This window comes from Microcaecilia unicolor, unplaced genomic scaffold (assembly GCF_901765095.1).
Source record: "Microcaecilia unicolor unplaced genomic scaffold, aMicUni1.1, whole genome shotgun sequence".
Classification (NCBI taxonomy): domain Eukaryota; kingdom Metazoa; phylum Chordata; class Amphibia; order Gymnophiona; family Siphonopidae; genus Microcaecilia; species Microcaecilia unicolor.
This window is the reverse complement of record NW_021963615.1, coordinates 241986-266809: the sequence shown is the minus strand read 5'-3', so window position 1 is coordinate 266809 and position 24824 is coordinate 241986. Positions and strand designations below refer to the sequence as shown.

The window sequence follows — 24824 nt, the reverse complement described above, 5'->3', positions numbered from 1 at the left end:
CAATATGTAATCATTTAAAAACCTTAATAAATAAATATTTTAAAAAAAAAACTGGGATCATGTGTTGTCCAACGTTTTGCTGTATGATGTTTTTGCTTATTATTATGTTCTGTTTGATTACTATTATGTAATCACTTGCTTTTTTTATCTAGACATGTTGTTTCATTGTTTGATGTTGGATTTGTTTGATCCTGAATAAAAACTGTTACATTTTCCAAGATTTCTCTCTTTCAGGATACTGCCATCAAGATCGATACTTCATCCAGATGCAATAGGTATATGAAATATTGTCTTTTAATCTAGGACTTTCCTGTGCTTTGAGGCTAAATCTTTCACAATATTATTTAGGGCTTTTTAAATATGTATATATAGATATAGATATAGATAGATAGATATATTTGCAGGTCCTGCACTAATTTTTCCATTACTGAGTAGGAGTTGGAAAAAAAATAATGCAAGGTTGCTTAGCACCTCCTATTTAACTAGTTAAAGTGAACACGCCCATCCTCCACCCATAAAGTGAACACGCCCATCCCTCTAAAAAGTATTATGAAGACAGTTAATTAACGTGTTTTGTGATAAACCTTCTCACACGCACTAAGAAGCACATTAGGGCTTAACATCCTTTTGTAAAAGGGCCCCCTAAGGTTTCGTGTGGGGCAATGAAGATTGTGACGTAAGTTGCATTAGAGGGGGGAGTGAAATATGCTGGGCATCGGGGGAGGGGGAGGAGAGACAGATGACAGACCATAGGGATGGGAGCAGGAAACCGGGAGCCAATTGAGGGCTGCCCTCTTGGACCTCCTTCTACCTGATGGCAGGCTCTGTCCCTGTTGGTCTCTTTACCTCCTCCTCCCTGGGCCTGTGTGAGCCCCTTCTTGGCCTCTCTTTCTCCATGAGGCATTCTCCATCTTGTTTCAGACAGCACTTATCCTGCTAAGCTCCCTGGCATGAACTCGGTTTTTACCTTGTACATATCTCCCTAATGAGATTTTGCACTTTCCAGCCACCCAACTCTAAGCTACTTCTGTTTATTTTCCCACCTCTGCAATAAAGCTGCCTTTCTTCAGATTTCTACATCCAACCTCTGATACAGATCTCAGAATTATGGAGTCTCTTGCCTTGGGGGCAACACTTCTGAACATCTGATTGTGAATAAATTATCTATATTTATTCAATAAAGGAAAATTCAGAAAATAAAGAGGCTTCAGGTGTGCCAAGGTTATTTTTCAGGATATTGAGACTTTACAGATATTAAGTCTTAAGAGGCTTGACACAGTCCTCAGTAGGGTATGGTGTCTGTAGTCCCTGTTTTCAAAAGATTTTACCAGGATAAAATCAGCGGGTAAAAATTGACCTTCTTGTGAGTAAAGGTTCCCATGCTCTAAAAAGGACAATATGGATAATTTTAACTCGCACTACCATTGCCATGGGCAGAGGAAAGGTGAAATGCACTGGAACATATTTTTTGTGATGGACACTTTGTATCTGTGAAGTTTGCTGGTGTTCAGGGTTCTCTCTAGGGGTCACTGCCCAGGACACCAGTGTGTAACTTCTTGTGATCCTGGGTTCATTGCCTCAGATGGTAACAACCCCTCCAGGGACAGGAAAATACCTAAATGTAACTCACCTTGAGCTAAATGCAAAATCCCTTCCCTTCCTCAATGAGCCTCATGAGGGCTGGGCCATGAGCACTTGAATCTTCCACTATATAGGGGGCTGTATCATTGGGGGAGGGGGGACAGGCAGGTTGGCTACATCATCAGATTAGTTCGCTTAGGCTAGATCACAGGGAAATACCCCTACAGTTCCCAGCTCCCACCAAAGCCAACCCTGCTCCCCTCTCCTGGACCTCCTGGGCACTGGGAGGCCTGTTGAAGAACATGGCAAGTCTCTCAGACGTTTTCTTTTGAAAGTTAGCCTACAGGCCCCATAGAAGTTACCTCCATAAGTACAATGAATCCCTGACCACTCTAAGCGTTGGGCTGAACTGACCCTGTCTACATCCACTGTCCCCATTGGGCTCACAATCTAAGTTATATATTATATCTGGAGCTGCAGAGGGAATTGAGCCTGGCTCCCCAGGTCTGCAACCTGTTGCACTAAACATTAGGCTGCTCCTCCCCCCCCCCCCATTTATTTCTAATATTTGTATTGTCATTGTACTATTTATGACAGATCATAAAAGACAGTCCCTGCCCTATGTCAGACTCACAGAAAAAAACAAAGCCTGCACGGGAAGAAGAGAACCTCCTCGGCTGACAGGGATTGGGGTCCCCCGCCAGCAAAGGTAGACGACAGCAGGGGACGGTTGGCGGCGGGAGGGGGGGTCGAGAGGGTCGTCAGCAGGGGTCGTCAAAGTTGGTGGCGGCGGCAGGGGGGTCGGCAATGGTGGGGGAGGGTCGTAATGGCGGGGGGTGTAGACGAAGTCTGGCTACACCCCTGGTCTGGGAATGTCAATCCTGAGTCCTGCTGTTTAATTCCAGGCTGGTGGCTGATGGATTCTCAGAGGAAATTCTGAAGTACTCCAGAAGAAAGGTCGGAGTTTCCCTGTGAAGGAGTCAGTGAAGGTGAAGAGATGAGATTTATTATCTACATCATAAAACGAAACCTTTCCTGCCTCATAGTCTAGCAGAATCCCCACTGCCCGCGGGAAGTCACTTAGGGGGAGCTGGGTATTAGGGGAGGTGAGGGCCCAGCATATCTGCCTATTGCACAGCTGCACTGTCCAGAGTCCCTCCTCAGGTGACAGTGTGATCCCCCCTTTTCTCCTCACAGAGTCTTTGCACACTCCCAATATAAAGCCAATCACACCCCCCACCTCCACCTCCCAGTAATGTCTCCCTGAGGTGAAGCCCTCACTCCCCAGCACACAGGGATAAGGAACAAATCTCTGAGGAGTGTCCGGCACATTCCGTCCTGTGTATCCCATTCTGACACTTTTCCGATCTTCAGACAGGACGAGATCAGGACCAGCAGTTTCTTCCCTGGCCCAGGCCCCGCCTCCTTCTGACGTAAGACCTAGCGTATCACACACCCACCGCTAACCCTCGTTGGCTCCTCACACACCCACCGCTAACCCTCGTTGGCTCCTCACACACCCAGCTCTAACTTTCATTGGCAGCTCATGCACCTACCTCTAATCCTCATTTGCTGGTTCTTTGGTCAATCACTTTTTCTATGACAGGAGCTCTGCTGTTGGCTATTATCACCTTCCTGCCTCATAGATTTGACTCAGGACATGGGATGACGTCAAAACATTGAAGCCAATTAGGTTAATCTCTGTTTCCCTTCTCCCACTCAGCCGTCAAGCCTGTACTCTCAAAACAAAGCAACCAAATATGAGCTGCTGCATCCTCGTTGTCGTTCTTTATTGTTCGTGGAATTTTTATTTAATCTCACTTATATTTTCAAATATGCCGTTTTGTGCAGGGGAGAGAGGAGCATTGATCGATGGACATGGATGGGAGGGCAGGGCCCAGGGAGAGAGGAAAAATTGCTGGACATGGAGAGGAGAGCAGGGCAGAGAGGAGAATTGCTGGATATGTATGGATGGAGGGGGGAAGGGGAGAGAGGAGCATCAATAGACATGGATGGGAGGACAAGGCCCAGGGAGAGAGGAGAAATTGCTGGACATGGAGGGGAGGGCAGGTGAGAGAGGAGAATTTCTGGATATGAATGGATGGAGGGGGACAGCAGGGGAGAGAGGAGAATTGCTGGATATGGATGGATAGATGGATGGAGGGCAGAGGAGTTGCTGGACATGGGTGAATGGAGGGGAGGGCAGGGAGAGGAGAGTTGCTGGACATAGTTGGATGGAGGGGAGGGGAGAAGAGAATTGCTGGACCTGGATGGAGGGAAGGGTAGTGGAGAGAGGAGGGTTGCTGGACATGGGTGGATGGAGGGGAGGGCAGGGAGAGAATTGTTGGACATTGATGGAGGGGAAGGAAGGGAAGACAGGAAGGAGATGCACATGGATGGAGGGGAGAGAGAAGAAATTCTGGACATGGATGGAGGGGCGGGAAGAGAGAGGAAGGAGATGAGATGAGTGAAAAGGAAGAGAGGAGAAAAACTGCACATGGATGGAGAAAATAGGCAGAAGCTGGATCCACTGGACAGTCAAGTCTGTGGAGGACCCAGCTTTTACTTACAGATGTAGGGCAAGAAATGAAGAAGAAAGGCGGAAAGTAAAGAAATAAATGGAAAGGAAGCCCTGGAAATGGAGTTAAGAGGACAGATAGCAGCAGAATCGGATACTGGGCCAGCATGATCAGAAAAACAAAGTCACTAGACAACGAAGGAAGAAAAAAATCATTTTATTTTCATTTTAGTGTTTGGAATATGTCCACTTTGAGAATCTACATCTGCTGTCTTATTTTGCATTGTATAGCAATGTGTTTCTTTCTATTTTTCTGGTATTGTGCTGCATGCAGAGTCTAACTTCTTAGGATTTCAGGTTAATTTTTGAAGAATTTGAAGAGGGGCTATCTCTGTTCTGCATGTGTGACTGCAAGGTTGCAAGTGTCTGAATAGGGATCTGTTTGTCAGATTCTGAAATTTTACTAACACATTGTTTTTTGGAGTTGGCAAGATTGTCTGTTCTCATAATTCCTGGTCTGTATGCTAATTTGGTTTGTGTCATTTTGAGTATAATGGAGCTGTAACAGCTTACAGAAATTTATAATGAAAACAAAAAAAAACACAAGTTATTTTTCTTCTATACTGGTGTAATGTTTTCAATGATGCCATTGCTGGTCAAAGGGGTGTGACTACTGTAGGGGCGGAGCCATAATGATCCCGCCACTGGATGAGTAGGGGCACCGACTAATAGGCTGCAGGAGGGCGCCAGAAACCCTAGGACCGGCCCTGGCTATCGAAACCTTTTTCAAACTCCACTAAGCTAACTGCTTTTACTACATTCTCTGGCAATGGATTCCAGAGTTTAATTACACGTTGAGTGAAGAAATATTTTCTCTGTTTTGTTTTAAATGTACTATGTAGCTTCATTGCATGCCCCCTAGTCCTAGTATTTTTGGAAACTATAAACAAGCGATTTACTTCTACCCGTTCCACTTCACTTATTATTTTATAGACCTCTATCATATCTCTGCTCAGCCGTCTTTTCTCTAAGCTGAAGAGCCCTAGCTGCTTTATCCTATTCTCATTGGGAAGTTGTCCCATCCTCTTTATCATTTTCGTCACCCTTCTCTGCACCTTTTCTAATTCCACTATATCTTTTTTGATATGCGGTGACTAACATTCTTAGTAGACTGGCCACACAGACATCCCAGCAGAGCAGTGGGGCACCCTGGGGGCACTGCAGTGGACTTCACATAAAAGGTCCCAGGCACACATCTCACTGTTACCCCCTTATACTGGAATTCGCTGCCGGAAAAGGTGGTTAAGGCGGTTAACTTATCGGACTTCAAAAAAAGGGTTGGACAGCTTCCTGGAGGAAAAAGCCATATAATGTTATTGAATGGACGAGGGAATACAGTATTTCTAGGATGGGCGGGACAAATTGCTTGTTCTTTTGGCCGCTGTCGGTGACAAGGTGTTGGGCTCGATGGACCCTTGGTCTGTCCCAGCATGGCGATGCTTATGTACTTATGCTTATGTACGGAGAGCCCTCCAAAATCACCAAAACCCTACTGTATCCAACTACAATAGCCCTTATGGCTACAGGTGTCACCTATATATGGGTACAGGTTTTTTGGGTGGGGGTTTGGGGGGGCTGACACTTTCCACAACAAGTGTAATAGAGTGGATTATTGGCCTGGGTTCCCTTCTCTACAGTGCACTGACCGCTAGGGTATTCCAGGGACCTGCTTACTGCTCTAATTGGACTGGCCTTAAAATCTAAAGCTGTCATAGATTCTGGTATATACTGCTTCATTTACACTTTTGGGGGATGGGAGGGGGTAACTGATCACTGGGGGAGAAAGGAGGTTTCATCCCTTTATTCCTGCAGAGGTCATCTGGAGGGGCATTTTCAAAAGAAACGTCTATGTTGGAATTTGAATGTTTTACAAAGATGTCAAAATTCGGAGGCGGGGAGAAGGTTATTTTCGAAAAAAGATGGATGTCTATCTTTCATTTTGAAAATGCCAAGGACGTCCTATGATTTGGATGTCTTTGTGATTTGGACGTCTTTGGTTTTGGTCCATTTTCGAACAAAAACCGTCCAAATGCAAGACATCCAAAACAGAGGAGGAGTGGCTTACTGGTTAGTTCAGTGGGCTTTGATTCTGGCACTGCTGCTCCTTGAGACTTTGGGCAAGTGAACTACAGAAAGGGCATTTTTGGAAATGACATCTAAGTCTGAATTTGGAAGTCCAAAATCAGAACAGGAAAGGTCATTTTCTACAAAAAAAAAGTCTATCTTTTCCTTTTGAAAGTGCTGTTTGGAAAAATGTTTTGTGATTTGGGGGAGTAAGGGGGGGTGATCCCTAAGTCCCTCCAGTGGTCATTTGGGGGCCCTCTTGTGTGGAGTAGAGGAGTAGCTTAGTAGTTAATGTAGCAAACTTTGAATCTGGGGAAGTGAGTTTAATTCTCACTGCAGCTATTTGTTTATAAAAACAGGTCTAGCTCAAAACATCTAAATTTTAGTTTTGGATGTCCTTGTTTTCTTTCATTATCGCTGAAAGACGTCTATGTCTCAGGAACGCCCAAGTCCTGCCTTGAACACACCCCTGGCATGCCCCATTGAGATTTGGACATCCTTCTGACGGACTGCAGTTGGAGACGTCCAAAATTGGATTCCGATTATACCGATTTGGACGTCCATGTTCCGATTTATGTCGAAAGATGGACATCCATTTCTTTTGAAAATGAGCCTGTTGGTCATTTAGTGCCCTTTTTTGTCTTATTCATTAATAAACAGTAAGACCAAAATGTTCAACTTATAGCCCTGGACATTTTTGTTTTGTTCCATTATGGCAGAAAATTGTCCATGTGTTAGGAACGCCCAAATCCCACTCTTAACATGCCCCTAACACAACCCCTTGTGATTTGAATGCTTCTGGAAGACTGGCAAAACAATACAAATCTACAACGGAAACAAAAGCTGAGGAGGTAGATGATGCTCTTCTTCGGTGGTTTTCTCCAGTCAGGAGCAGACAGTTTCCTGTCAGTAGTCCACTGCTTATGGAGAAAGCTAACCAGCTAGCTGAAAGTCTTGGACTAACTGAATTCAAATCCACTGTTGGATGGTTGGAAACATGGAAGGAGAGGAACAACATAAAATTCAAGAAACAGCATGGTGAGAAACCAGACGCTGATGACTTTGGTGCTGAAAATTGGGTTGTTTCAGTTCTTCCTACCATCTGGAACGAGTTTGCACCTCGTGACATTTTCAATGCTGATGAAAACAGTCTCTTCTGGCGAGTGATTCCTGATGGAACACTTGCATTCAAACATGCCGAAACTACTGGAGGTAAAACGTCGAAAGACCGACTGATGATCCTCCTTTGCTGCAATATGGATGGGAGTGAGAAGTTGGAACCTCTCGTCATTGGAAAGAGCAAACAGCCCCCCGTTGCTTCAAGAAAGTTAAGCGACTTCCTGTGTCATACGAGGCTAATGTAAATTCATGGATGACTGGGGAAATTTGGAAGCAGTGGCTAAAGAAGTTAGACACTAGAATTACTACTACTACTACTACTTATTCTAAAGCACTACTAGATGTACACAGCGCTGTACACTTGAACATGAAGAGACAGTCCCTGCTCAACAGAGCTTACAATCTGATTAGGACAGAGAAACAGGACAAATAAGGGATAAGGACAAAGGGTAGCAAGATTCCAGAGTCCCAAAGAGTAGCAAGATTCTGTGCAGAATCCCAAAGACTAGCAAGATTCAGGAATCCCAGAACTACTACTAGTACTTATCATTTCTATAGCGCTACTAGACGTATGCAGCGCTGTACACTTGAATATGAAGAAACAGTCCCTGCTCGACAGAGCTTACAATCTAATTAGGACAGACAAACAGGACAAACAATTGATAAGGGAATATTAAAGTGAGGATGATAAAATAAGGGCTCTTAACAAGTGAATAAGGGTTAAGAGTTAAAAGCAGCATCAAAAAGGTGGGCTTTTAGCTTAGATTTAAAGACGGTCAGAGATGGAGCTTGACGTACCGGCTCAGGAAGTCTATTCCAAGCATATGGTGCAGCAAGATAAAAGGAACAGAGTCTGGAGTTAGCAGTGAAGGAGAAGGGTGCAGATAAGAGAGATTTACCCAGTGAACGGAGTTCCCGGGGAGGAATGTAGGGAGAGATGAGAATGGAGAGTGGAGAGGGCACAAAAGCGTCAGATTTTGTTGCTTTGTGATAATTGTGCTGCACACAGGGATGATGTCAGGCTGTCTAATCTCAAGGTGGTCTTCCTGCCACCAAACACTACCTCTGTGATCCAACCTATGGATCAGGGCATAACAGCCAATTTCAAACAACATTATCGGGCTCTTGTGCTACGTTGTGTGAGGAGCGTTATGGATGACCAGACTGGCAAGGATAAACGTGCTGTTGAACTGGCTTGTAATCTATCACTGTTGGATTCCCTACATATGCAGAAAGAAGCCTGGAATCATGTTACACAGGCAACCATTGTGAACTGCTACAAGCGGGCAAGCTTGGTTAAGGATGTGGAGAGGGACGAAACAGATGCAGCTGTTGCAAACGCGTCAGATGTTACTATTGACATCTCAGCCGGTGTTACTGTAGAGGAGTTTCATCACTACGTAGCTGTTGATTACGATCTACAAACAGCTGACGACAGCACTGATGTTGACATATGCGTCTACAGGCAAGCAACAATGGCTGATGATGAAACAGATGAAGAAATGAGCAGCGAGGCACACGTTGACGAAATTCAACAACTTCCTCCTGTCACTTTTGCAAGAGTGCTGGAGAGTCTCAACACCGTGCAGGCCTATCTGGAGGCCACTGGATATCAGTGCTATGACAGTTTTTACCATCTGGCAGACGTAGTCTATGGAACTCACAGACCCAATAGTGTACAGAGAACTATGACTGATTACTTCAAGTAAGCCTAACGTCAGTTAACAGAGACTGTATACTGTACGTATAATAAACAGTACTGTACATATGTTTATCAGATATCACGCTTCTTTGGGTCACAATGGTTAAGTGCACACTCCGGTTAACTGCATGCATTTCTTTGGTTCCAGACCCTTGCACTTACGCGGATTGCACTGTATTGACCATTTAATCCTACTCTGTTTTCTATCTTTTAAACAGTTCTTTTAACCAGTGTAGATTAGGAATTGGTTATTGGACAGAAAACAGAGGGTAGGGATAAATGGTCTTTTCTCTCAATAGAGGAGGGTGAACAGTGGAGTGCCGCTGGGGATCTGTACTGGGACCGGTACTATTTAACATATTTATAAATGATATGGAAATCGGAATGACAAGTGAGGTGATCAAATTTGCAGATGTTACAAAACTATTCAAGGTTGTTAAAACACGTGTGGACTGTGAAATATTTTAGGAAGATCTGAGGAAATTGGAAGACTGGGCGTCCAAATGGCAGATGAAATTTAATGTGGATGAATGCTAAGTGATGCACATTGGAAAGAATAATCCGAATCATTGTTACCTGATGCTAGAATCCATCTTGGGGGTCAGAGCTCAAGAAAAAGATCTGGGTGTCATTGTAGCTAATATGCTGAAATCTTCTGCTCAGTGTGCGGCGGCAGCCAAAAAAAGCAACTAGGATGCGAAGAATTATTAGGAAAGGGATGGTGAATAAGACCGAAAATACTATAATGCCTTTGTATCGCTCCATGGTGCATCCGCACCTTGAGTATTTCGTTCAGTTCTGGTCGCCGTATCTCAAAAAAGATCCAAAATCTGTATAGGAAAGAAGTCCATTTTCAAAAAAGGTTTTGTGATTTGCACATTTTGTTTATTTCGTCCATTTTCGAAACGTCCAAGAGCAGAACACACAAAATCAAGTCACTGGGATATAGGAAGAGTCGATATTTTTAGTAGACTGATCCCCCTGACATCCTAGGAAAGCAATAGGGCACAGTAGGGGGCACTGCAGTGGACTTCATAAAATGCTCCCAGTTACACACCTCACCATTGCTCCCTTACCTTGTCTGCTGAGCCCCCCAAAACCCACCACCCCCAACTGTACACCACTACCATAGCCCTTACGGGTGAAGGGGGCACCTATATGTGGGTTTCTGGTAAGTTTTGGAGTTTCCTCCAGAAGTGTAACAGGTAGGAGGAGGTAGGAGCCTGCACCCACCACTAGACTATTCCAGGGACCTGCATGCTGTTCTAATGGACCTGAGTATAACATCTGAGGCTGGAATAGAGACTGGCAAGTATGTTTTTCATCATAATTTGGGAGGGGGTGGGAGGGGGTTAGTGACCACTGGGGGAAGAAGGGAAAGACATCTCTGATTCCCTCCAGTGGTCATCTGAGTATTTAGGGCACCTTTTTGTGCCTTATTCATTATAAAAATAGGTCTAGCTGAAAGCTTCTAAGTTTTAGACCTCAATGTTTTTCTTTTCTTCCATTATGGCTGAAAAACATCTAAGTCTTAATAACACACAAGTCCCAGCCTGAACAAGCCCCTGACACGTCCCTTGAGATCTGGACACACTTCTGACGGACTTCAGAGAAAAACGTCTAAAAATAGGTTTTGAAAATATTGATTTGGACATTTTTGTGAGAAAAAGAGCCAAATGCTACTTTATGCCACTTTTTAGATGTTTTTCTGTTTTGAAAATGAGCCCAATAGCGGAATTAGAAAAGGTTCAAAGAAGAGCGACCAAAATGATAAAAGGGATGGAACTCCTCTCGTATGAGGAAAGGCTAAAGAGGTTAGGGCTCTTCAGCTTGGAAAAGAGACGGATAAGGGGAGATATGATTGAGGTCTACAAAATCCTGAGTGGTGTAGAGCGAGTAGAAGTAAATAGATTTTTTACTCATTCCAAAAGTACAAAGACTAAGGGACACTCGAGGAAGTTACATGGAAATACTTTAAAAACAAATAGGAGGAAACATTTTTTCACTCAATGAATAGTTAAGCTCTGGAACTCTTTGCTGAAAGATGTAGTAACAGCAGTTAGTGTATCAGGGTTTAAAAAAGGTTTGGACAAGATCCTGGTGGAAAAGTCCATAGTCTCCTATTGAGACAGACATGGGAAGCAACAGCTTGCCCTGGGATTTGTAGTATGGATTTGCTTTTCTGCCAGGTATTTCTGACCTGGCTTAGCCACTGTTTGGAAAACAGGATACTGGGCTAGGGGATACTCAAGGAAGTTATATGGAAATAGGAGGAAATATTTTTTCACTCAACGAATAGTTAAGCTCTGGAACTCGTTGCCGGAGGAGGTGGTAACAGCGACTACCGTACCTGGGTTTAAAAAAGGTTTGGACACATTTCTGGAGGAAAAGTCCATAGTCTACTATTGAGACAGACATGGGAAGTAACTGCTTGCCCTGGGATTTGTAGTATGGAGTGTTGCCAGGATTTGCTTTTCTGCCAAGCAGTGGCGTAGCTACGTGGGGCTTGGGTGGTCTGGGCCCCTGTAGATTTTGGCCTGGACCCCCCCCCCCCCCAACGACCCTCTCAACCCCCCTCCCGCTTCCAACAAGCTGTTGCCTACCTTTGCTGGCGGGGGAGCCCAACCCCCGCCAGCCGAGGTCCTCTGCTCTGCTTCCTGCAAAAGGCTTCCTGGCTCCAGCCTTCTGTTTCTGGTGTCCTGCACGTACATACAACATGCAGGACGTCAGACTCACAGAACGAAGGGTCATCGGGGGGGGGTGGCAAAGTTTGTGGTGGCGAAGTTGGTTGTGGCGGCGGCAATGGCGGGCGGGGTGGCGGCAATGATGGGGGGGTCGTGGGAGGTGCCGGGGGGGGGGGCTAAATGTGCCCCCTCACCTCAGGCTCTGGACCCCCCTCCTGCCAAAGTCTGGCTACACCCCTGCTGCCAGGTACTTCTGACCTGGCTTGGCCACTGTTTGGAATCTAGAATACTGGGCTAGATGGACCATTGGTCTGATCCAGTATGGCTACTCTTATGTTCTTATAATCCACAATATGACATTGTATCCTATCCTTTTTAGTTTCCTCAGGAGAAATTCATGGGACACTTTATCAAATGTCTCCTGAAAAATCCAGATAAACAGTGTTACTGGCTCACCATTATCCACATGTTTATTTACCATCCAAAGAAATATAAACACATTTTTATAGCATTATTCTCTTATGGACAGCATCAGAGCAGAGACCATCACCAGCACCTCCTTCTGCACTAGGGTTGAGGGGCAGCACCACTGGCAGGGTAGAGGTGGAAAGGAGATTCACAGGGTGGAGTTTGGTGGGGATTGAAGACAGGATTCATGGAGAGCCAAATAGGTGAGGACAGGAAGAGAGGAGATATCAGAGAGGTTGGTGGGAGAGAAGTTCTGGCAGTACAGGGATGAAAAAGGGAGAGTCAAGGGGAAGAGAAGGTTGGTCTGTAATTCTCCTCCCCTCTCCTCCATCTCTTCCCCTTCATTTCTCAGTGCTTCCTCCACACTTTAGTTCTCCCTCTCCTCACTCAATCCCACCTCCCTTTCTCAATTCCATGTCTACTACTAATCATTTCTATAGCACTACCAGACATATAGACGAGTTAGTTACTGGAAGAAGTAACTAACTCGTTAGTCTCACTGACACACACAAGGAGTGACTCGGTATGCAGCAGGACATGTTTATCAACTCCTACCCTTGCTGAGATAACATTTAACCATTTCTCTGACCTCATGTGCAACTTTCTTTAACTCAATCACCTTACTTTCTAACTCTTCCTACTTTCTTACCCTTCTATATGTTACATCTTTGATTTACCCTTCGCTATCAATTATAATGTTCAATTACGTATTGTGTTGACATTGTAAATAGTATACCATGTCATGCTTTGTATTGTTTTTGAATATTTTACTGCTGTAATTGTCTACTGCTCATGTTTGATCTGTTCTTACTGTACACCGCCTTGAGTGAATTCCTTCAAAAAGGCGGTAAATAAATCATAATAAATAAATACATGTGCAGCACTGTACCTATTATATACAGGCACTTTCTCTGTCCTAAGGGGTGAATTAATCTGGGGTTAATTATCCCTAGGTTCTGCCCAGTACTGGAATAAAACTGTCCAGTGCCAGAGAGAACCCCGAGAAAGCTGATCAGACCTCAAAATTGACTCCATCTCTGAATAGAATAATTCACTTATTCTTTAAACGAACCAAGGAAATTATTAACAGATATTATAAAGAGAAGGAAATATAATATAGTTCTAATGATTATAAATTTATTTACTTAGCCAAAACACCAAAGAATAGACAATTGGTATGTACAATCAATTGGTTGTAGGAATTTAATATCCCAGTTGCAAACGGGTACTATCTGGTGTCGTATGTGATATATTTTACCACTCAAAGGTATTCAGGAAAAGCAATTGGGTAATTTGCCAATTCTATTGAATGTATTGGTTTTCCCTGGAGAGAGAATGAGCCTCTCTCCTCCGAAGTAGGGAACACGCTAACTTTTATATGTTCATACAGGATATCAGTAATATGACAGTAAGCCCATCTGATTGGATCTAATTTATGTCATGGTTGTCACTGATTGGCTTATGCTAATGAGTAGCTTCAGATCGTAAACATGTTCTCATCTTCAGCTGGCTTAACCACAGCACCTGGTTCACTTAACCACAAACCTAAATAAGACCCTACACCTGGCTGGAGGAGCCATCTGTATCCTGTTTGAGGTTTTTGCACCCTAGCTCCTTCCTCATTTGCTGCATGGTCCTTCCCCATTTAGCTCAGAAGCTTGCTGAAACTTCATAGTTCAAATTTCAGCTAAAGGCCTGTAAGTTTTTATATCATTTTAGATCCTGAACCAAAGTCTAAGGCCTGAGTTGCCAAATAACTATACAGGGGGATCACAATGTAAGTTTTTTTTGTACCAGGGCAATGGAGGGTTAAGTGACTTTGCCAAGGTCACAAAGAGCTGCTGTGAGACGAATCCAGGTTGCCAGGATCAAAGCCCACTACACTAACCATTAGGCTACTCCTCTCCCTTTTGCCAATCAATTAATTCCCTTCTTTCTCACTCAAAATCCATCCAGCCACATAGAAAAGGACAGAAAACTAACTTGTACCTGCTGAGAGCATCCTCCACATCCTAAAGGGAAATGAAACAGAGAATATTTCTAGTTAGAGTTCACAGTTTATGAGAACACATTATACATTAGGATACTCTACTCAAAGCTCTGCTCAATCACATAACATCTGCAAAATATTGATGACATTTCTATGATCAGCATCCAAAAATCTATAAGAAACACCCAATCTCATGTTGTCCAGTGTATCAGCCTGTTTCAAACCTAACATTTATCTCCTAAGTTGTAACTGATACTTGGGCAACTTTTCAAGTATTTAGATAAAACACAGGTCCTTTAATGCCAATCAATCAGACTTTTGGATGGGGCACAGTACTGAAACCTCCTTAGTGGCTCTGATCCATGATCTGCCTGTAGACATTCTCAAGGGCCTGGTTTGGGCAGAGGTGATGTTGTGATATGTGGGTGAAAAGGTATCAAAACTGGGGTAAGTGACTTATTTCTACCAGAGGGATATCAACTGTATAATCCTGCAAGATTTCACCCTCAGGAATGGACTAACTACATTGTGGAGGAGAAGCCTAGTGGTTAGTACAGCAGACTTTGATGCTGGGGAACTGGGTTCAATTCCCACTGTAGCTCCTTGTGACTGTGGGTAAGTCACTTAACTCTCCGTTGCCCCAGGTACAAAATAAGTACCTGTACATACAGTATGTAAACTGCTTTGAATGTAGTTGCAAAATAGCACAGAAAGGCAGTATATCAAGTCCCCTTTCCCTTTAAAAAATGAGAAATGTTTACTCACAGTTTTTAGGCTGTAGAACATAAAAAACATCAACGTTGTGGAAAAAGTTGTATAGTCCCTTTCCAGTGACCCTATAGTACATAAAACTTTCAAAAATGGAAGTTGCTCAATTTAACCCTCCAAACTTTTATAGCCTTTATCTCTGTTATTTGTAACCCACGTTTGGTACCTTTTCACTAACGACACAAATATAGATCATTAAAAACACATGACTTGTGTGTACATGGGTAGAACACAGACAACAATTTACACCTTCTTCAGAGCAGGAGGATTTGGCCATTTAAGCCCCATGAAATTATTTTAAAAGCTCTGATTTGGTAAGTGCAGCTGCTGGCTGAAAAATCAGCCCTTATGTAAGATATTTTGATCTGCTACTTGAATTCCCTGATTCCTCCTGGAAGATCTGTAACCTCCTTAGAAATATATTTGCTAATCTTACCTTCAGTAACTCATTGGCCGGCTGCTGAATCTTCTCCTCTATCTCGGTGATCAGCTGCATGAGGGAGGAACTTTGCTCTTCTAGCTGGGTCACATTTTCCCTCATTCTCTGGAGAATCTTCTTCTCTTCCTCCTTCAGTTTCGAGAGAAAGATCTGCTTCTCCTTATTCAGAAACTGGTGTAACTCATAAATCTCAGTCTCCACTTTCTGTCTTATGATCTCTGTCTCACTCTGGATTAAACATGGAGAGATAATTCTCAGTAACACTAGAGTGATTTTGTTGCCCAGAACTCTGGATTCAGGTCTTTCAATGAACAAGAAATCTCTTTTGTTGTCAACAGAGCCAGTACAAGTGTCCTGAGCACCCTAGATTAATCGAGACTTGTACCTTCTCCCACTCAAACCCATAGTCCAGACTTGCAGTGGCTCAATTACCTCCTCTCAGTGGTGGTTCTGGTACAGAACTTCCTCCTTATTTATTTATTGCATTTGTATTCCACATTTCCCACCTATTTGCAGGCTCAATGTGGCTTACAGAGTCCTGTTATGGCTTTGTCATTCCAGGATGTCAAATACAATTAGTGATGTAAAGATATTAAATAAGGGAAAGAAGAAAAGATTAGGGCTGATAGGTGTAGAAAGTAGACTTTCATAACTGGGTGGTTTGGCGAGGTGATTTAGTAAGGTTATGGGTTCTCTTTGTAGGCCTTGTTGAAGAGATGTGTCTTCAGAGATTTACGAAAGTTGGTTATTTCATCAATAGTTTTCAAGATAGTAGGTAATACATTCCACAACTGCATGCTCATGTAAGAGAAGGTAGTTGCAAGCATCAGCTTGTATTTTAGTCCTTTACAGCTGGGGAAGTGTAGATTCAGAAATTTGCAGGATGATCTTTTGGCATTTCTGGGAGGCAGGTCTACGAGGTTTAGCATTTTACCAGTGGTGACTCCAGCACAGGCTTCTTCCTCTCACCACCCACTCTTTTCCCAGCCTTCCTCTCTCACCATACTCAGAAGCATATCCTCCTTTCACAATCTCCTCCATCCCCTGCCCAGCAACTCCCTCTGCCTCTCTCCTCATGTGAACTGTACCCATCTCGGTAGAACTGTTGTCCCCATATCATTTCTAAGTGAGCAGAAGAGGGGTCTCCCTCCTTTTCTATTCTTACCTCTTAACACAAACATCCTCCATTTCTCTCTTCCCCAGCATCTACCCCCTGCATCTCCCCATTCTCTCCCTTCCTCAGTATTCATTAGCATTTCATTCTTCTCATTCTCCTTCTAGTATCTAGCCCCAGCTTCCTTCTCGTTCCTACCCCACAATCTGGCCCTGCCCCCTTTTGAACATTTTGTTGAGTGGTGGTTCTCCACTGATCCACCTTCTCTTCAATGTCAGTAGTGCGACATTTCAAAATAAGTGGTCACAGTTGGGGGGAAGGGGGCAGATGGAGGGAGAGGATGAAGGGGCGTTGATGGAAGGCGATGAAGGGTTGTTGATTCTTTAAGACTTAGGGTCCCTTTTACTAAGGCGCACTGAAAAATGGCCTTCGCTGGTATAGGCGCGTGTTTTGGGCATGTGCAGATCCATTTTTCAGCAAGCCTGTAAAAAAGGCCTTTTTTATTTTTGCTGAAAACGGATGTGCAGCAAAATAAAAATTGGCGCATGTCCATTTTGGGTCTGAGAGCTTACTGCCACCCATTGACTTAATGGTAAGGTGTCACTGTTATGATTCTGCCGGTTTGGCTGAGGGGGAGGAGGGGACGTCTCTTCTGATTGGCTGCCAGGGTTGTGCTGACGTCAGGGGATAGTACTTTAGCCTGCAGCTGAAGAGTTTCTCTGCTTTTGGGTTACTTATCTGGTGGTAACAGGAAAGCCTGATAGGTTTCTCTCAGAACGTGCTCTAGGTTCTGACAGGGATCTGTGTTGATTTAGAGTATTCTTTTCCTTCCCTGTGTGTGTGTGTGTGGGTAGCTCTGTAATCAGGGTCAGCTGCTCGTTTGTTTAGTGGGGGCTGGGCATTGCTCAGCCTCCGGGCTCTGGGCTGAGTGAGAGCTTCTCCTTTGTTTGTTTGTTTTAAGGATTTCTCTTCCCAGTGTCCTGGCCTGCTGGCTCAGTAAGTTTAACCCTTTGTGTACTGTGTGTATTGTATTCCTGCCTCTGCCAGTGTGTTTGTTTGGATGGGCCCCACTCCCTCTCGGGAGGGGAAGCGTTCTCTCTGATTGTTTGTTGATTTATGGCACTCTCTCTCTGCTGGCTCTACAAGCTTAACCCTTTGTGTTCTGGGTGCCTCTGTCTACAGTGGGGTTGAGGCAAAGGCTTTCTGCCTTCCTTTTGTGTTTGGTTCCTCTGGCTTCTGCCTGGGGCTCCTACCCTGGTGGGGGGTTGCTGTGTTAGTTTCCCTGTCCTGCGCTAGTCCCCTGCGTGGGCGTGGCCCGCTCTGGTCCTTTGTTTCCCCCTCTGCCCTAGTGCTGGTGTTCAGCGCTTGTCTGGCCTCTTGGGGGCCCTCTGGGTTCTTTCACCCCTCCCTGTGTGTGATTGGGTTCCAGTTCAGCCGTGAGGCTCGCACGAGTGGCTCTGTCTGCGTGGGTTCCGGTTCGGCCGCGAGGCCCGCCTGTATGCCTATTTCCCTTCTTCCTGAGGGACTGTGGGGAGGGGTAGCTTAGGGGGTATTGTGTAGCTGGGGTGTGCGGTGGTGGGTCGGTCTCCCCTTGGCCTGGGTCGGCGCCCTGCTGGCCTCGGCCAGGGCCCAAGGGCTCACGACCAACCCAACGGATTACAACCACACAGTGATCATCTATGTGTGTAGAATGACGATTACCACCTGGTTTCCGCCGTGCGTCTAAAAATAATTATTATTTTCCAGCGCATGTAACAGACATGCGTAAAAAATGAAATTATCTCCCGGCCCACACGGAAGCCAGGCGGTAACTCCAAATTGATGTGTGTTGGGTGCACATAGGCACCAACGCAGCTTAGTAAAAGGGCCCCTTAGTTTTCTGGTTACTACTGTTAAATTTGAATCTATTTTCAATAAAGCTTTGAAAAACTGGAAAAAAAAACATACAGAAAACAACAAATAACAAAGTAAGTGGTCACTGACCAGTACATCCTGTGATTTGAAGGTAGTTGCAGTGCTGCCACTAAAGAGAAGGTGGAGTGGTAGGAAGCTGTGGTTACGGGACCCTCACTTTACCCATTGGCTGTGCAGAACCTCTAGATGACAGAACTTGAAAATCTGCAGCCTGAAGTTCTACCTTTCTAGTCTCTGTCATGGCCTCAGGCACTCGGACACTGGAACAACGTGAGCCCTTGGGCTGCTGTTGAGGAGCGGCAGCAGCTGACAAAAATCTCTCAACCAGGACTGGACAAACGAGCAAGGATGGAGCTGGAATCTGGAACGGCTAGACTAGAATAACAGGACTGGAACAACTGGACTTCACCTGCGCTGACCACCGTTCCCCAGAGGTTGAGCCACTGGGTGCGGGTGGCCTGCAGGACTTACAGGACAGAGCAGTATACTAAACAAGCTTGACCAAAACAGGATTCAGGATACAGGACTCAGGATACTCACACAGGGTATAGAATACTGAAACAAGCTTGACTGAAACAGGGCTAGGGTTCAGGATTCTTACATAGGATACAAGGTACAGAAACATGCTTGACTGAAAGAGGGTTAGGACTCAGGGATCTCACACAGGATACAGGAAGCCAAAATCAGACAGGGTTGGAATCAAGACAGAAGCGCCCACAGGCACCCAGACAAGAACAAGGCTGAAGTGCTAACTGCACATAGGATTCAGGGTTCTCAGACAGGAGGGAAAGGAAGTCAAAAGCAGAAAGGGTTAGAATCAAGACAGAAGTGCCCACAGGCTCCCAGACAAGAACAAGGCTGAAGTGCTAACTGCACAAACACTAATTTAGACCTTTGGCATTGCAAAGGCAAAGCAGCAAAGCCCACAGGCACTTAATAAAGACCATCACCAGCTGAGGCTGAGCTGCAGGAATCTCAAGGCTAGTAAGGGTGCTGCTTAGGCACAAACAAGCGAAGCAAGTTTGGCAAACTGGAAAATCCGGACTGGACTGGCCTCTGGAACATGTTTGGAAAACAGCAACAGATAGTCTATAGCAGTCACTGGTACTGGCCACCAGAGGGAGAAGGGAGCACAAACCAGGAAAACAGTCATAATCGTGACAGCCTCATTTTCCTGAGGAACACTGAGTTCACCTAACACCAGCTCTGCTGAGCTTTGTGACACCAGAGGATCCAGAATCCGCAACTCTATCGTGGTGCTCCCAAAACCAATCAACAGTTATAGGTTACAAATGATTAAATTAGATGAAAATGAGCTTCCACATCACAGGAGTTATTTCAGATTGAAATCTGTATCCTGGAACTCAGTTAAAAGGCATCAGGACAGACCCATCCCTGAATGAGCAGAAACCTACATATAACACATCAGTGAGTATCACCAGATAACCCCTTACTATAATGTCATAGTTCGCCGAGCGGATTACCTGAGCAATGATGTGATGAAAGCACAGAGGGGCAATTGTATAATCCGGAGCCAAGAGAGAGGTACCACAATGGGGTACATTTAATGATTTTAGGGCAAGCCTAAGCCTTATAGAATAAAAGCAGAAAACTAAAAGATGTTATCAGCTGAACCCCTCTAATTCTATCATATTCCTATGGGTGTCTTGAGCATTAGCGTGCGCTAAATGGTTTGCGCACCTACAGTATGGCTTTGTAAACAGGGCCCTTAGTTTTCAGTATTCTCTACTTGAACTTTCACTTAAATTGTTTTGAAATCAGTCTGGTATAAACAAGATACTTTTTTTTTCTTCCACCAACAGGTCTCATTACACTCAGGGTGTTTCTCTATTAAGTATTAATGTATCTTAGATTCTCAGATTTAAGTAAATTCTCTTTATGTCACACTCTAGTGTCTGTGTATTGTTCTCAGTGTGAGAAGGAAGAGGCTGTCCTACCCTGGTTAGGCCCCTAGAGGGTGCTGTTCCCCTAAAATGTCCAGGGAGAAGGGCTGAGTGAGTCACTAAAGGGAGCCAGTAAAGGGTGTATAGCAGGAGGTCGCTAGGACCGCGGAGAGGCCTGGGGATAGAAACAGTTGCAGCAGGTTATGGGCTGGGTCCTGTTTGGCCATTAACCACTTAATACCCCACCTGAGTGTGAGGGAGAGAGGAGAGCTAGCAGTTGAAGAAGAGGGCTGGTAGCTGAAGCAGGAGGATCCCCATGAGAAGTACTGGCTGAGCCCTATGGCCTGGTGGTGAAAAGACTGTGTGTCTAGAACAGTGAAGAGGTACTGTGTGTCCAAGATGAAAAGACTGTGTGTCTAGAACAGTGAAGAGGTACTGTGTGTCCCAGATGAAAAGACTGGGTGTCTAGAGCTGTGTGCTACAAAGACTGGGTGTCTAGAACTGTGTGTTCCCAAGAAGGAAGCTGGCTGGGGTAAGAAGGCCCTAGAGTACCAAGTATAAGAACTGTGTGTTCAAAGAGGGACTGTGTGTCCAAGATGAAAAGACTGGGTGTCTAGAGCTGTGTGCTACAAAGACTGGGTGTCTAGAACTGTGTGTTCCCAAGAAGGAAGCTGGCTGGGGTAAGAAGGCCCTAGAGTACCAAGTATAAGAACTGTGTGTTCAAAGAGGGACTGTGTGTCCAAGATGAAAAGACTGGGTGTCTAGAGCTGTGTGCTACAAAGAGGGACTGTGTGTCCAGGACTGAGTTAGTACTGAGCCCAAATGCCTGTGGGAGAGGGCTCAGGGGGAAGAAATCTGTTGGGCTTGAACTGTGCAAGAAGAAATGTTTAAACTGGAAGATTGCCCTGAGTAGGAAAAAATGGTTAAGCTGGAAGAACTGGTTAAGCTTGTGAAAGTGTTTTAAGCTAAAAGAAGTGTGCCCCAGAGGCGGGAATAAAGATTTGTATGAGAAAAATCCTGTTGATAAGACCTGACTATGTTTGCCTTTTTGAGAACCAGGTCACCCCGAGTAGAAAGGGGTAGGTAAAATCTGCATACTGAAAACCAGCTCACCCTGAGTGAAAGAGGGACCTGGGATCCTGAGGTGGGAGCCTCATCTTCACAATAGTCTCATCATTTTTCACATCAGTCATTTATCTCTTTTTATCTTTCAGTGTCTTCTAGGAAAATCCTTCTTGCATGGGCCAGTGTTGAAAGATACCCCTCCTACTCGTCAGGTAAGTATGAAAGGGTTTTCTTCTGTTATTCTCCCCCTACTAGCCTATCTACAACAAATACAAAATCCTATCTATTTTATATGTTCTATTGTGCATCTTTTTATATTGTGATGAAGTCACCTCCAGGATAATTGGGTTAAGGCAGTTTCAGTCTGAAATACAAGTCCCAGAAGGCATTGCAGGCAAGGAGCCAGGGGGTGAGATGAGGAACCCGGACTGGACTCCTAGCTGCAATGGGGGAAGACATGGGTGTAAGCTGGCAGGATGTGTAGATTGGCTGCCACTAGGTGGAAAGAGAGATAGGAAACCCTATGTGCAGGAGCTCATCATTAGACTAATACTCAACTCAGATGGTAGAGGTATGAGGGAAGCTAATGAGAGGAGAATGATTGGTTGTGGTAGCAGAAGCCAGGGATTGATTAGGCAGGTAGTAAGGAGTTCCATGGAGAGAAGCAGAAGGAAAGCCTCCCACTTAGTCACCTCTCCCCTCTCCAGTCGGTTCAAAACTCTGCTGCCCGTCTCATCTTCTGCCAGGGTCGCTTTACTCATACTACCCCTCTCCTCAAGACCCTTCACTGGCTCCCTATCCGTTTTCGCATCCTGTTCAAACTTCTTCTACTAACCTATAAATGTATTCACTCTGCTGCTCCCCAGTATCTCTCCACACTCGTCCTTCCCTACACCCCTTCCCGTGCACTCCGCTCCATGGATAAATCCTTCTTATCTGTTCCCTTCTCCACTACTGCCAACTCCAGACTTCGCGCCTTCTGTCTCGCTGCACCCTACGCCTGGAATAAACTTCCTGAGCCCCTACGTCTTGCCCCATCCTTGGCCACCTTTAAATCTAGACTGAAAGCCCACCTCTTTAAGATTGCTTTTGACTCGTAACCACTTGTAACCACTCGCCTCCACCTACCCTCCTCTCTTCCTTCCCGTTCACATTAATTGATTTGATTTGCTTACTTTATTTATTTTTTGTCTATTAGATTGTAAGCTCTTTGAGCAGGGACTGTCTTTCTTCTATGTTTGTGCAGCACTGCGTATGCCTTGTAGCGCTATAGAAATGCTAAATAGTAGTAGTAGTAGTAGTAGTAAAGCAGCAGAGAGAGAGAAGCAGTTGCAGGCTGAAAACCCTTGGGTAAGAGAGGTCCTTAAAGTACTGAAGCAGGCTGAAATCCCTTGGGTGTGAGGAAGTCCCAAAAGTGTTTGCAGGCTGATAGTCCTTGGGTAGAAGTCCCTAAAGTATTGAGAGAGTAGAAGGTAGAAACTGCTGCTTTGTGATGACCTGAAAGAACTGCTTCTATTTGGAATTGAACTACTGTTTATCGCGCCTGCTTACAATATATAAATACTAGCCATTAAGCCCGTAACAACGGGCTAGTTTTTTGTTTTCCTATGCCCCCCCCAGTCCACCAACCCTGCTGTTTCTCCTGCCCTCCCCCCATGTCCAGCAACCCTCCTCCCCCCTCGCATCCTTCAGCTGCTTTCGTTACGATTCCTGCAGTCTCGTGTCTGTTTCCCTCAGTTCCGCCTCCTCCTTCCCTCCCTGCTCCCTCCTCCTCCGAGGCAGGGCTTAGACTTCTACACTCAGCGTTCAGACTGTACTGCGCATTTGCAGGTGAGTCGGTCACTTGCCATTTATATGTTTGATAATCAATAATCCCTAACTTTTCCACTGAAGAAATGATTCTTCATATTTTCAAGTTATCACTCAACCTTTTTAATCTCTCTCTTCAGTCTCACTATCTTTCTTTTTTTAATTTTAGTCTCAAAAGGTGTGATGATTAAATTATTCAGGAATTAAATCCTGAGTATTGACTATATAATTCCTTCTTATCCTAACTTTTTTTTCTCTCTGATATCTCAGCTGGTAAATTACTAACAGGCATTTTCCTGCTTTTCCTGCCTTCACAGAGATCTGAATGTATTTCCAGTGAATAACTGACAGCTGCGACCTCTCACTGAAATTTTTAAAATTCTGGTCACCATTTTTGTCTCCAATCAATTATACCCGCTCAAAATGTAATAACTCCAAGATAAAAAGGAAATAATAAGCCTCAGAATAATTGCTGGACACCAGACAATCATTGGCTTTAAAAAACCTTCCATAAAAGTTTTCAATAAATTTTTATCTACATCTATATCATGTGTGTCTGTGTTTCAACACTTATCTTAGTGGTGCAGATGCATCAAACGAACTTCCGACAGTGGCCAGTGTTTTGATAGACTCCATCAGGGAAGAGTCTTGAAACAGACACTGAAACATACTTCATCATGACTCAGTGTTGAAAGACTATTTACGTTTTGAGTGGGTATAATTGATTTGATATGGTTGAGACCCTAACTCACCTCTTTTTTGTTTGTTTATTACCATTTTTTTCCTGTCTCCGCCACCCTCACTGTGAAAAAGTACTTCCTGATGTTACTCCTAAGTCGAACACCCTGTAACCTCAATTCATTTACTCTAGTTCTGATGAACTGAATAAGTTTACCTTTGAGGGAAAGAGGGAGAGAGAAGATATAATACAGACATTTAAATACTTGAAAGGTATTAATATGCGAACAAATCTTTTCCAGAGACAGGGAAGTGGTAGACCTAGCTGACATGAATTGAGGTTACGCGGTGGTTGACTTAGGAGTAACGTTAAGAAGTACTTTTTCACAAAGAGGGTGGGGGATGCCTGGAGCAACCTTCTGGGAGAGGTGGTGGAGACAGACATGGTGATGAAATTCAAAACTACATGGGATAAACAGAAGAAATCACTACATGGAAGGAGGATGACATGAAACCAAACAGCAATGCTTAGACAGCAAGTCCAGTAGTAGGGAAGGAAGGCCAGTGCTAGGCAGACTTCTATGGTCTATGACCCAAAAACAATGTACTTGTCCAATTCCTGCCACCTAAAAGGCCCCAGTGCAACACAGCCCTACAGCCATCCTTCCTGACACCACAACAGCCCCAGAGACCCCCACTCTACACTGCTGGACTGCCTCAGCCTGAGCCCAATGCTCCTTTCCCATTTTGCAGCCCACACCACACTACCTCTCTGCAAGAAATACAATGTTAACATTTTCCTTTGTTCCACTTACAGATTCAGAACCTGCCTGTTTTCAGCCAATAAGGAACGAGGCAGATTGAATTCTATTATTCTCGTATTCAGGTGATTCAGGGGATTGATGTAGTGAGAGGAACAAAAACCCTGCAGAAACTGGCTCAGAAGG

The 24824-nt window shown here is 44.6% G+C and overlaps 2 protein-coding genes and 1 long non-coding RNA gene across 15 annotated transcripts in view; 2 read left to right on the top strand and 1 right to left on the bottom strand.

Annotated features, from left to right (window-relative positions):
- Nucleotides 1-24824, bottom strand: part of LOC115459508 (E3 ubiquitin-protein ligase TRIM39-like) — a 675517-nt gene that overhangs the window by 460176 nt on the left and 190517 nt on the right. Inside the window, exons 3-4 of one of the 10 annotated variants that reach the window (XM_030189320.1) lie at nt 15391-15621; nt 14186-14208 (exon numbers count right to left, since the gene is read on the bottom strand). The exons of the other annotated variants lie outside the window; for them this stretch is intronic. Coding sequence (XP_030045180.1) covers nt 14186-14208; nt 15391-15621 — 254 coding nt within the window. The remainder of the gene's footprint in view (nt 1-14185; nt 14209-15390; nt 15622-24824) is intronic. 10 annotated transcript variants of the gene reach the window in all.
- The window catches only part of LOC115459511 (E3 ubiquitin-protein ligase TRIM39-like), a 601987-nt gene that overhangs the window by 432198 nt on the left and 144965 nt on the right, over nt 1-24824 (top strand). The window lies entirely within an intron of this gene.
- LOC115459513 lies at nt 233-24706 on the top strand. The gene is made up of 3 exons (XR_003940287.1): nt 233-275; nt 21540-21602; nt 24695-24706. It is a non-coding gene; the product is annotated as an uncharacterized LOC115459513 (long non-coding RNA).